Source organism: Mandrillus leucophaeus, unplaced genomic scaffold (genome assembly GCF_000951045.1).
Source record: "Mandrillus leucophaeus isolate KB7577 unplaced genomic scaffold, Mleu.le_1.0 Scaffold181, whole genome shotgun sequence".
Taxonomy (NCBI): Eukaryota; Metazoa; Chordata; class Mammalia; order Primates; family Cercopithecidae; genus Mandrillus; species Mandrillus leucophaeus.
In genome coordinates, this window is record NW_012101821.1 from 1,568,734 (window position 1) to 1,582,500 (window position 13,767).

At 39.8% G+C, this 13,767-nt stretch overlaps 1 protein-coding gene across 1 annotated transcript in view; it reads left to right on the plus strand.

Moving 5' to 3' along the window:
• SEC24D (SEC24 family member D) overlaps positions 1-13,767 on the plus strand; it is a 118,118-nt gene that overhangs the window by 28,661 nt on the left and 75,690 nt on the right. The window contains exon 7 of the mRNA XM_011977605.1: positions 7,617-7,728. Coding sequence (XP_011832995.1) covers positions 7,617-7,728 — 112 coding nt within the window. The remainder of the gene's footprint in view (positions 1-7,616; positions 7,729-13,767) is intronic.

Consider the following 13,767-nt stretch of genomic DNA (forward strand, 5'->3'; position numbering starts at 1 on the left):
CTGTGCAGAAGCTCTTTAGTTTAATTAGATCCCATTTGTCAATTTTGGCTTTTGTTGCCATTGCTTTTGGTGTTTTAGACATGAAGCCCTTGCCCATGCCTGTGTCCTGAATGATATTGCCTAGGTTTTCTTCTAGGGTTTTTATGATTTTAGGTCTAACGTTTAAGTCTCTAATCCATCTTGAATTAATTTTTGTATAAAGTATAAGGAAGGGATCCAGTTTCAGCTTTCTACATATAGCTAGGCAGTTTTCCCAGCACCATTTATTAAATGGGGAATCCTTTCCCCATTTCTTGTTTTTGTCAGATTTGTCAAAGATCAGATGGTTGTAGATGTGTGGTATTATTTCTGATGGCTCTCTTCTGTTCCATTGGTCTATATCTCTGTTTTGGTACCAGTACCATGTTGTTTTGGTTACTGTAGCCTTAGCACTACTATTTATTAATACTCATGACCCAGTGGGTTCCCTGGGCAGCTTTGCTAATCTGGGCCAGGCTCACCTGATTTTGGCTGGGCTTGCTCACGCATCTGGGGTCAGCTGGAGGCTTGGCTAGGGTATGGATGGTTTAGGATAATGTATTAGTTTCCTGTGGCTGCTGTAACAAATTTGTAACAAATTACCACAAATCAGGTGACTTAAAACAATAGAAATTTATTCTAAGCAGGGCTGTGCTGCCTCTGAAGGCTATAGAGGAGAATCTATTCCTAGGCTCTTTCAGCTTCTGGTGGCTTCAGGTCTTCCTTGGCTTGTGACCATATGACTCCAGGCTCTGCTTCTGTGGTCACATTGAGTCCTCCTTTTCTTTGTGTCTTCTTCTCTGGGTGTCTGTCTCAAAATTCCTCTACCTCTTTCTTATACATGTGATTCCATTCAGGGCCAGGATAAGCTCCTCCTCTCAAGATCCTTAATAAAATTCTTTTGCCATTTGAGGTAATGAAATGGAAAAGGTTCCCTTATCCCTTTCGCAGGACATGCGATGGGGATGTGGCTTGCTTCTTCAGTGCCCCAATGCTCAAATCTCTAGGGGAGCATACAGATGGGCAGGCTGTGGGGCTCCATCTCCCATGGCAGTGTCTAGGAATGAATGTTTACAGTTGAAGCCCCAGTGGACATGTGTTACAGGGTGCTCTTTTAGTTTGCCGTCTATAGGCGACTTGTATTAACCAGCTCAGTTAGACCCCTTCCTTATCACAAGGACAGAGGGATTTCTGTATCCCAGGTTTTTGCCTTGGTGTTCTGGAAGAATTGGATCACACGTGGGCTTGGAGAATGAGTGCAAGGTTTTATTGAGTAGAAGTAGCTCTCAGCAGTTGGGGGAACCAGAGGGAACCTGGAATCCTACCACTCAGTGGCCCGGGCCTCCTCTGACTGCCCCGGCCAAACTCCGCATCTGCCTGTGTCTGTCAGTGTGCTCTTCCACCGGTGTTCTCCCTCCACGTCCTCTCGCTGTCCAGCCGCTTGTATCTTTATCTGCTGATGTGCTCCTTTCCACATCTGGCTGCCTGTGTGTCTGCCTGCTAGGGACTTGGGTTTTTATAGGCCCAGGATGGGGGCATGGCGGGCCAGGGTGGTCTTGGAAAACGCAACATTTGGGCATTGAAGCAGGAGTGCCTGTCCTCACCTACGTCCGTGGTAGTAGAGCCCTACCCGGGGACCCACCTTTCTCTACCCAGCACTTCCCTGCCCCCCTCCTGTATCAGTAATATTCACAGATTTCAGAGATTAGGACATGGACGTGTCTTTCTGAGGGGCACTGCTCTTCCCATCATAGATAGTGTCATTTGTGTGTCTTGGGTTTGGTACCCATCTGTTGATGGGGGATGACCAGGCCACGTTGTCAAGCAAGGTACACTGGGTTTGTTCATGGGGTGGCAGATATCCAAGAGGGAAGGTAGGAGTGTGCATGGCCTTTTGAGGCTTAGGCTTGGAACGGGCACATCGCTACTTCTGCTACATTCCCTTGGCCAAAGCAAGTCACAAGACTGCCTCAGATTCAAAAATGGACTTTGCCTCTTAATGGGAGGAGGGGCAAGGCAACGTTGAAAAGAGCATTGATATAGGGAAGCGCAGATAATTTTGACTGTTTTTGTAATCTGTTACTTATTCTATATTTATTTGAATTTAAAGTTGAAGATTTGTAATACTGTCTACTGCTATAACATGTTAGAAATTAAATTTTGACAATTCTTAGTGCCGTTATTGATAATCATATTCCCAGTCATTACTTTTATGGCTTAAAAGAAAGAAGGAGGGAGATTTATTTTAATTAATGGTTTCACTTCATTATGGGGACTGAGTTGGAAAGTTAGGACAGTAGGCTGGAGACCTAGGGAAGAGTTGGTATTGCAGCTCAAGTCTGAAGGCATCTGGAGGCAGAATTTTCTTCTTTCTCAGGAAACCTGTTTCTCCTAAGGTGGTCCGCTGATTAGATGAAGCCCACCCACATTATGGAAAATAATCTGCTTTACTCAAAGCCTGCCTGTTTAAATGTTAATTCGATCTTAAAAAATACTTTAAAAATACCTTCACAGCATCATCTAGACTTCGACTGGTATTTGTCCCAAAAATGGCCTAGCCAAGTTGACACATAAAATTAACCATCACATCCCCTTTCTCTTGCATCATCTATACTTCTTTGAAAATGAACTTAAGTTTTTCTCTGTCTAGTTCATTCTCGTCAGAATATAAATATCCTATGATGCCTCCCATCATTAATAAAAGAAGCTTTCCTTGGCCTCTCCCCAAACCTGGATTCAGTTTCCTCCCATCTCTTGGCTTTCTTTTATAGCCAGAAATCTCCCAAAGAGTTGCCTATATCTGCCGTTTTCAGTTCATCTCCTCCCACTCTCTCCTGATCCTATTCCAGTTTAGATTTCATCACCACAACCCCACAATACTGTGCTAGTCCAATTACCGATGACTTCCTGTTGCCAAATCTAATGGTCAATTCTCAGCTTTCATGTGACTTGACATCAGCAGCAATTTGACACATCTGTTTACTCCGTTCTCCTTGAAATGAAACTTTTACATTTGCCTTCTGGGATTCCACCCATTTGCTTAGATCTCTGTCTACCCCACTGGAGGCTCTGTCTCCTTTGTTGATGTCTCCCAATCTCTCTGACCACCTAGTGTTAGAAGCGTCCTAAGGCTTAGTCTTTGGAGCTGTCCCTTTCTCCATTGACATTTACTCTCTGGATAACACTTCTCAAAATGTGCTCCCAGGACAGCACCATCAGCATCATCTGGGAGCTTATTAAAAATTCATGTTCTCAAGCCTCAGCACAAACCTATGGAATCAGAATCTCTAAGGGTAAGGCCCTGGAATCTGTGTTTCAGCAAGCTCTTCAGATGATTCCTAGGCACACCAAAGTGTGCAAAGCACCACTCTAGATAATTCCATCTATTTTCGTGGCTTCGAATAAGTGCAGATATTCCTAGTAAAGACGTTTTCCCTGAAATCCAGATCCAATTCCATTCTTCTACCTCCTCAGGCCAAAAACCTGGGAATCATCTCTGATTCTTCCTTTCTTGCACATCTCACATTTAGTTCTTTAGCTAATTCTCTTGGTCCTACCTTGTCTATTCATCCTGTTCCAAGCCTCTACTATTTACCTACCTAGGTTTTTATAAGAGTCTCCTAATTGGTCTCCCTGCCCTTTCAGTCGTCCATTCCAATTCTAAGTCAGATCATGTCATGGCTAAGGAAACCAATACTCTAGGTAAAAACTAAAGTTCTTACAGTAGTCTACAGGACCCTACATTATTTGCCACCCCTGGCTCCCCTCACCCTCTCCACACACATGTGCACACACACACACACACACACACACACACACACACACCTCCTACCCCTGACCTTGTCTCTTACCACTCTTCTCCATCTGCTTTGACCAACACCACCAGCCTCCTTATTGTTCCTTGGCAGGCCAAGCATGGCCCTAACTCAAGGCCTTTGCCTTTATTCTGCTTTGATGCTCTTCCCTTGGATGTATGCAGGGCATGACTCATGTCCTCATTTCCTTAATGTCCTCATCCTTAGTCTCCCTGGCACCCCATCCATATCACTCCATATCCACAGCACTGATTACTGCCTGATGTCGGGTGGATTACTTGTACATTTGTTTACTTACTGCCTTTCTTCCGCACAAGAATGTCCACTCCATGAGGGCAAGGATTTGGTTTTGTTCACTGCTGTGTCTCTAACACTTAGAACAGAGCCTGATACATAGTATATGTCCACATATTCCTTGAATGAATTAATTAATAAATAAATAGGCAACAAAAGCAGGAAGGAGTAGATGCTGTGACTCATCCAGGACCCTTACAATACATACAAACAAATCAGTCCAGTATTTATTTTTATCTTAAAACTAATGAAATCGTGATGGTCAGATGGAGCCTGTTTGTGTTCCTATTACCAAAGGAATATACTTTTGCTAACAAAATAAATTTTTCCTTCTGGAAAGAAAGATGTAAAGTCACATTTACTGAGCTTCTGCTATACTCCAGTCCTGAGCTAGGTGCGTAGGTGCTTATTACAACCCTTTTGGGTGGTGGTTTTAAATAAATTTTGAAAGTAAGGAAATATATCGTCATCAAAACTCTTCCTCCCTCCTTTTCTGTGTCCATAAGAGGATTATTCAGTAGTTAGGTGCTTTCTACTCCCTTTATCTTACCACTCCAAAATTCACATGATCCTGCTAAGCAGCCTTTCTTGCGTGGCACACACATCTTCCTGTTTTTCCCTTATCCTTGTTCACTTATCTCAAGATAATCACTTTCTTTTTTTCTCTTTTCCAATTCTGTTTTATGAACTCAGAATGCTCCACTCATAGCAGATAAATATAATCGTAATTCTAGCAGCACATCTTCTGAAGGAAAAATAAGTCTATACCTTTTGAAGTAGTTTTGGAATTATCAAGAATCACTGTCATTAAATCTAAACCCTTCAAGTACTGAGTCACAGTCAAAATTGCTATTGATGCTTCTTTATCTCTAAGCCTGTTTTTCAAGAACATGCATTTGAGGTAAATAAAAAAAGGCATAGTATTTTTTAGCAATTATCAGAACTACTTTAATATCTCCCACTCTTTTCTTTGTAGTATTCCATCCAAGATGTGAATTAATTTAGAAATGTAATTACTACTGATAACATTGTTTCTTTGGAGGCAGGGCTTTGTAAATTGCAAATGAATAATTTAAAAATAAACTTTTTGGAAACATAGTCTATTGAAGACTATATTCAATATGTTCTGTATATTATGCACACTAATACTTTATCATGGTTTTTACTTCACTTTCATATTGGACTCTTTGTTGGTTGAAATGATTGCAATAAATATTGATAATATAAAAACGACTCTAAGCCAGGTGCAGTGGCTCATGCCTATAATCCCAACACTTTTGGTGGCTAAGGTAGGAGGAAAACTTGAGCCCAAGAATTTGAGACAAGCCTGGGCAACAAAGTTAGACCGCATTTCTACAAAAAATTTAAAAATTAACTGGGCATAGTGGTGCACACCTGTAGTCCCAGTTACTTGGCAGGCTGAGGCAAGAGAATGGCTTGAGCCCAGGAGATTGAGGCTGCAGTGAGCCCTCTTCATGCCACTGTACTTCAGCCTGAGCATCAGAGCAAGACCCTGTCTCAAAAAAATAAAAATCAACTCTATTTTTAATGAATTCGGTTAACCTTGTGGTCAAAATACAGAATATAATTACAGTGTTTCAGTTTCTCTGCTTCTTGTCTCCGCTCATGGTAGCTTTAGTCTTGTCTGTGTCTGACAGCAGTTACGTTTGGAGCCATTTTATGTTTTAATCTAATAACAGTTCACATCCTATGAAATTAGGAGGGAAGACCTGTAGACTTAAAGGCAGGCTAAATCTGTCATCAACATTTCATAAAACCGATGTTGTCAGTACCAGCTGGGGACTGGATTGGATGGAATGGGAGGGAAGAGTAGGGAAAGCAACATTTCAGAGTTTGCAGAAGGCAGTTTTCATATTGTTAATGGTTTTAGGAATATTAAAAACTGCACCCTTGGTGCAGTTTGGATACACTATTCCAGTCTGGACACACTTCGTGTTTCTCCATTTTTTTCTTCCTCTTCTTACACCCTCTCCATTTTTTTTCCTTTTATTCCTCCTTGTTTCTCCTATGAAGAAAGAAGTGAGGGAAGGGAGAAGATAAAGAGGAACATAATTATTGGGATTCTTTCTTGTTCTCTTTTTAACTGCATACTACTAGATTTTGCTCATAGTTTTCACTCCTAAACAATTAGAACAGAAAGACATTTTGTATCTCTTATAATCTTCATCAATAACAATTGTTTTTAACAGAGAAATATCAGATGCTTCCACATTAGGTGACAGAACTTAAGAGACTTTTGCTCCTGTTGACTTCTCTACAGTGGGCAAAAACCACATGGGATTGCTTTATATCGTTTGTGTCTTACATCTCAAGGAGCCAGGGATGCAGTTGGGGAAACTTGAAAAGCAAATTGAAGATCAAAAGACATTTGAGGAGAATGTTAAGGTTTTTTATAGGTTGTATATTATAAATCATTTCTTCTGAGATAATTTTTAGCCTTTTGGAAGTTTCTTTTATTTGAAAAAGTATTTCCTTTGTTTATTTATTTTGAGATAGGATCTTCCTCTGTTGCCCAGGCTGGAATGCAGTGGCACGATCATAGCTTATTGCAGCCTTGAACTCCTGAGCTTAAGCAATCCTCCTACTTCAGCCTCCAGAGTAGCTGGGACTACGGGCAGATGCCACCATGCCTGGCTAATTTTTAAAACCTTTTTAGTAAAGATGAGGCCTCACTCTGTTGCCCAGGCTGTTCTTGAACTCCTGAGCTCAAGTGGTCCTCCCAGCTTGGCCTCCCAAAGTGCTGGGATTATAGACATGAGCCATTGTACCAGGCCAGTATTTCCTTTAAATAGTTACTTTCAATTTCTTTTGTTACCAGATTTTTTTTTTTTTTTTTTTTAAGAAAATGCTAACCAGGTGCAGCGGCTCACACCTGTAACACCAACACTTTGAGAGGCCAAGGCAGGAGGATTGCTTGAGCCCAGGAATTTGAGACCAGGGCAACATAGGGAGAGGAGACTCTGTCTCTGCAAAAAGATGAAGAAAAAGAAAATTAGCCAGGTGTGGTGGCACCCACCTGTGGTCCCAGCTACTTGGAATGACTTGAGTCAGGGAGGTGAAGGCTGCAGTGAGCCATGATTGTGCCACAGCATTCCAGAAAGAAAATGCTTACCTATGTTCCTAACAAACACATTAGATAAAAATAAAGTTCTCTGAAGGGTCACATTGTCAGATTTGAAGCTAAAGAATTACAGAATATAATTGGAAATTACTATTCTAAAATTGTAACCATTTTGACTGAAGACACGGTAGGTTTTTCCATGACAATTTGATCTGAAATGAACAGAAAGGATTTAGAAAATGCCAGTTTGTGCGAGTGTGTGAGACTGTGTGTATGTGTGTCTCTGTGTGTGTGAATATTGAGAGGGAGGGGAAAAGGAGGGAGGAGAGAGCAAGGGTACTCTCTAAATGGAATGTTGAGAAGGACCTGAACGTACTTTAATGAGCTCTTGATGTCTTATTTATCAGATCCAGGTGATCGAGAATGATAGAGCCAGCAGAGGAGGACAAGTTTATGCCACCAACACCAGAGGCCAGATCCCTCCGCTGGTCACTACAGATTGTATAATACAAGACCAAGGTATTTGTTTTTAATTATGCTGTTTATTAAGGTTTTAAAGCTTCTCACCGTTTTTAAAGCAAATACACTGACACCCTTCAATAATGCTCTTAATAATGGAAAACCCCATTATAGCTGATAATGAACCAGTTCTCCATTAATCCCTCAAGTACTAAGAGGGTGCTATCAACTGAATTTTATTCTCTGCGTATAGAAGTCTGGAGAGTTTCCAGTGAGGTACAGAGCAATATATCTGCTTAAAACAATTATTTATTTTAATTTATGGGTTTAAATTAGTTTATACCCTGCTTTGGTTTAATTTATTCACTATGTTGGAAAGCTGGCAGAAGCAGAGAAGTAAGGAATTAGACTCTTTGAGATGTCAGCAGACCTGGTTCTAGCCCCAACAACATTTTCTAAGTAGATCTTTTTAACATTTTGGGTTCTGTTTTCCCACATGTAAAGTGGGAAGAGGAGAAGCTGAGCTGCATCTCTACTGTTCCATACCTCTCAGCTCAAGAATATATTACCGTATTGTTCATGACAAGTTAAAAATATAACTCGATGAAATCTGATGTCTGAGATTCTGAATATACCATTTTAATGAATCGTGTACTCAATCCTAGAAGCGTAACATCAGTATACAAACAAGTATTTTGTCTCATCCCAGAGTTGTTGAGCTAGCCAAGCTCTAGTTGGGGATCCTCTCTCTATCCTCTGTGCCGCCTTCGGAGCTAACCTTGTAGAGCAGATAGTACAGTGAGGTAGAAAGAGATTTGATTGGGAGAATTCAGACTCCACTCCTCACTGCCCAAGTGAGCTTTGTCCATTTCACCTCTCTTTAAACCACAGCATCACCCTCAGTAACATGTGGAGACTCAGACTGGCCCTGCAGAGCCAATGTGAGAATTAGAGGTGACTGTGTGCATGAGTCTTTGTGTGTGTGTGTGTGTGTGTATGCATGCACACACATAAGTATGCTTATATGTGTTTAGAGGGCTCAATACACAGAAGGGTTTCATGTAAATTATAGGTGTTGTAGATAGTAATATGAAAACAATTCAGGTGACTTCATTTATTATTCTAAAAATAATTTGTCCTTCTCGGCCTTTTGGCCAAGATCAAGTGTAAAAATATTTGTTTCTTCCTCATTACTTACAGAACCCATTCCAACTAGTTAGATGAGTTTATATTTGTAAAGCAATTAGGGCTTGGTAGATAATAGGTTGAGCTGTATGAAATTGTTGATTTTTTTTCTATCACTGTGACCTATAAAAGTGGCAATTTCATTTCAACCTAATGATAAGTGTTATATAAGTGTTTTAATATCTATTTATTTTATTTAATATTTAAAATAAATATAAAACATTATTTGGGGCTTTTTCTAACCTAAAGAATTTTCCTGACCAGCCTCATCTCCCACCTATTTCTTTCTTTACAACTGCCTTCATATAGCAAACTCATCCTCTTTCTCCTCATGCCTTTGATTTTCACATTGTACTGTTTTCTGTGCAGCAGCCTGAGGATGGCTTTTTGTTTACCACTGTAACCTTAGAAATTCATCTGGTATCTAGAACATACTAGTTGACCAATAAATATTTATCGGACCCATGTACTTGGAATATATGACTTTTACCCCTTTATTTGGGAAACATTTAGTTCTTCCAAACTTCCAAACTCAATTTAAATTTTCTTTTTGAAGTCTTCTCCAGTGTCTTTTCCTGTAATACTTCATGTATATTTCACCCCTATCACATTAAATTTTACTGTGGTTTAGATAAGTCTCTCCCACAAATCTTTGAGCTATCTGGGATCAGAATTCCACTTGTTCAGAACTTCACTCATTCATGTGTACATCTAGAAAATGTTTGTTCAGTGCCTATTATGTGCCAGGCCTCTATACTAAACCTGAGGTTAATAATATAATCAAAATATACAAATTAACATTATTATAGCTAATAATTGCAGGTACTTAGTATGTATCAAGACAATTTTCTAGCCACTTTATATGGAATAATTCATTTAATCCCCCTGTAATGTTATGAGATAGGCATTAATATCATTCTCGTATTACAGAGTGGAAGACTGAGGCACAGAATGCTTAGGTAATTTACCTAAGAAATGTAGCTAGCAGGAGGAAAAGCTAGAATTTGAACTCAAGCATTCTGATGCAAGTGCCTATGTTCTTCACTGCCTCTATTCAGAAATAAAAGACACGGCTCTTTTTTTAAATGAGTGAACAATCTGGCAAGGAAAAAGAAATAACTAAATATTAATTCAGTGAGATAAATGTTATAATAGAAAGATAAACAACATGTTGCCATGGGAACTTAAATGTGAAGTCACCAACCAGGTAACTGACCCAGCCTGTCTTGCTCGAGGCAGGGACACCCAAACTGTGTCCTCAGCAAGCAAGTATAACCCACAAGACTAGGGAGGTGGGGGAGAGGAGGGTTGCCAGGCAGAGGAGGTGAATGTGCTAAAGTATCGTAGTGGGAGAGAGCATAGTACATGTCAAGTAACAGCATGTGCATAGGTTTTTGTTTTTTGAGGGACTCGTGGGTAGTTTTTAAATTGTGGTCAAATCTATATATATAACATGAAATTTATTATTGTAACCATTTTTAAGTGTACAATTCAGTGGCCTTAATTACATTCACAATGTGCAACCAAATCATTCTTATTACTTGTTTCTAGGACTTTAAAAACAAATCATCCCACCCTGAAACTCTGTACCCATTAAACAATAACTCCCCATTCTTCCACCCTACCCATTCCCTGGAAGACTCTATTCTACGTTCTGTGTCTATGAGTTTGCCTACTCTAGGTGCGTCATTTGAGTGAATCATACAGTATTTGTCCTTTTCTGTCTGGTTTATTTTACTTAACATAATATTTTCAGGGTTCATCTACCTTGTAGCGTATATCAGAATTTCATTCCTTTTTAAGGCTACATAACATTCCATTTTTTATGCATACCACATTTTGTTTTCCATTCATCTGTGGAAGGACATTTGGGTTGTTTCCACCTTTTGGCTATTGTGAGTAATGCTGCTGTGAATATTTATGTACAAGTATCTATGCGAACCCCTGCTTTCATTTCTTTGGAGTATATACCGTACCTAGAAGTGAAATTGCTGGATCATACAGTATGGAAAGAGTACGAGGGAAGGAGTGGATGAGCAGGCAGGACTAGTAAGGTGGCAGGGTCTCAGTCATTGTCCTCTCTCCTTAGCCTGCAGTCTAACCCTTGGCAAGAGGAGAGAACGGCCCTGGTATGGAGCCCCAAAATTGGCCCAGTCATACCCTTTTGCTATGAAGCCCCTTTGTCTGACCTGGCTTATTTGCTAATAGTAATAAGCTTTTTAGGATGTAGCTCAAGATTCTCAGACATGTACAGACAGACATTCACAGATGTAAGTAGAACATAGAGTTGGAAGGAACCTTGGACTTTCTTTGCTCAGCTCTCTCACTTTACAGATGTAAGGGTAAAGGCCAGGGAGGTTAAGTGGCTTGCCCAAGGCCATACAGCTGGTTAGGATCAGAGCCAATAAAGAAAAGTTTAAAATATTCTTAAACTTTAAAATATTACTCCTTTGCCTTTGGCTCTAGGATCTTATTTTAAGATTCCACTTGTCCTTTGGTTCCCATCCTTTAAGACCCTGTTCAATGACCTCATCCTTTGTGTAGTCAGTTCTGGTCTAAGTGGCAGAGTCATTGTCTCCCTTCTTCTATTTCTTAATCTGTTTGCTCTTCTGTGATACTTACCATGCTATGTTGCAATGATCTATTTTTACTGTCACTCTTTCCAACTAGATTGCGAAGCCAGAGACTTGACTCTATTCTGTTTCTAAGCTCTTGCCTGGAGTTTAGCTTAGTAAATGTTTGTGGAATGAATTTGTTGAATGTTTTCAGTAAAATTATCCTATAATGCTCTTTATTAAGCATCTCAAAAAGTTTCAAATCGTAGTTCCGGAGGTTGCTAAATTATCCACGGTAGCCAGACTTTTTATGCCCCACTGTCGTATACCTGTTTATAAAAACAAATTCTCAATTGCTTTTTCAAATTTTATTCTTTATGTACATTATCTTCCTGAACGAAGCATTTGTTTAGTCACCTTCAGAGCTCATTCATTTATGCATATTTCACTGTCAAAAAATAAACCCTTTAAGGGTAACAAATATCCAGCTTCAATATTTTATTGGTAATTTTAAGGAATATAATTGAGTGCAATGGAAAATTAAAATAAACTTTAAAATACTTTTAAAATTCTTAGTTCATCATCTCTATAATATTGTGTAATGATGATAATAAGGAAAGTTTTGTTTAAATATGAAACAAACACTATTAAGCGTTCAAGTGTATTTACATTTATTAATATTACCTAAGAGTTCCTTTACTTTTATTCCTGCTGCCAAAAATCTGGTTTCCTCCTCTATTACTGCTAACCTGGGCTCTTAAAGCAATGGACCAATTTACCTGTCTCTATTCTTTTTCTGTTCCTAGAAGCTATCTAACTTTGGTCAGATTGATTTTCTTCAATTACTTATTTGATTATTTTACCCTTGCCAAAAAAAAAAGTTCTGGTTGGTTGGTTGGTTGGTTGGTGGTGGTGGTTGGTTTTTTTTTTCCTCCCTTGCTAAAAAAATGTCACTGTTGCCCATGGGCAGACAGGGTTGGTCTCAACTCCTCATCCAGCATTCCAGGCCTTGGCGACCTGGACTTAATTTTTCTGGGATGTTGTAGAAAATTATAATTTGTTCTAATCCCACTTTTGCCACTTACTAACTCTGACTTTTGGAAAGTCACATAACCTCCCGGTGTCTCAGTTTCCTCCACAGGAAAGTGGATTATAAATATATTACTCCATAGAGTTATTGTGGGGCTAAATGAGTTTACATGTAACAGTCTTAGAATGATGTCTAGCACATTGGCTGCTATTATTATTATTATCCTTGTTGTTAGTACTATATCTTCCCCTTCTCTCAGATGCTCTGCAGTCCAGCCCAAGGACTGGATTCAGCCTGCAGTCATGTTAATTTGTCCTACACAGTAATTTCTTTTGTTTCTATTTGAATTAATTGTCATTATTTAAAAATCAGAATACATTATATAAAAATCCAGATTTCCAGTTTGTCCTAAAAACTGTGAAATCTGGCACTAGTAGCTTGGAAATGAGCAGAATAAAAGCTTTCTTAAGTCCAACCTTCCATTCATTTCAGGCCTGCATCTGTGCAGCAAAACATGGCCAGAGAAAGGCTCACAACCCCGCCACAACCTCTATTTAAACTCAGGACCATCAACTTCCCACCACACTCTATTTCCCAAGTCTTTTCACTTTTCTAGTCTCCTTAGTGACTATTTCACACTTTTTCAAACCTGCATTACCTTCTCTCACATCTTTCTTTTAGCTGCTTTACATCCTCCTTTCAGAAAGGAAATTCTGTGCACCCCACCACCACATGGACCCCCAATCTCAATGCATCCTCCCACTGTGCCCGCCTGCATTTGGCCCTCGGTGAGCAACCTGTGCTCCAGCGGAAAGCCAGTCTCTCTCCCTGTGTACTACTCAAGTATACATTTCCACAGTACGTCTTCCCTCTTCCTCTTAAATCATCAGTATATTTCTTTCTACAGAATGATTCCCATCTTTTTTAAAAAAAAACCCTTCTCCCATCTTAAAATATAAAAATGTTTTCTTGGTCCACTTCCCTTACCAGCTAGCACTCTTTTCTTTCCACCCCTCTACAGCAAAACTTAAAAGGACTATTGCCAATTCTTCTCCTTCTGTTATCTCTTAAACTCACTCTGAGCAGATTTTCCCCCAGCATTCCACCAAAACTGCCTCTTTCGGATCTCCAGCAGCACCATCTGGCACAGATGATTGTGCCTCCGCATGAAATACATCCTACACTTCACTTCAGGACGCTAGGCTCCTCGTTTCATCCTTCTCAGTCCTTTGGCTGCTTTCTCCTCCTTCTCTAACCTCCTTATCTTGGAGGACCCCAGAGTTCAGTACTTGATCATCTTTTCTTCTTTGGCCATAATTATTCCCGTGG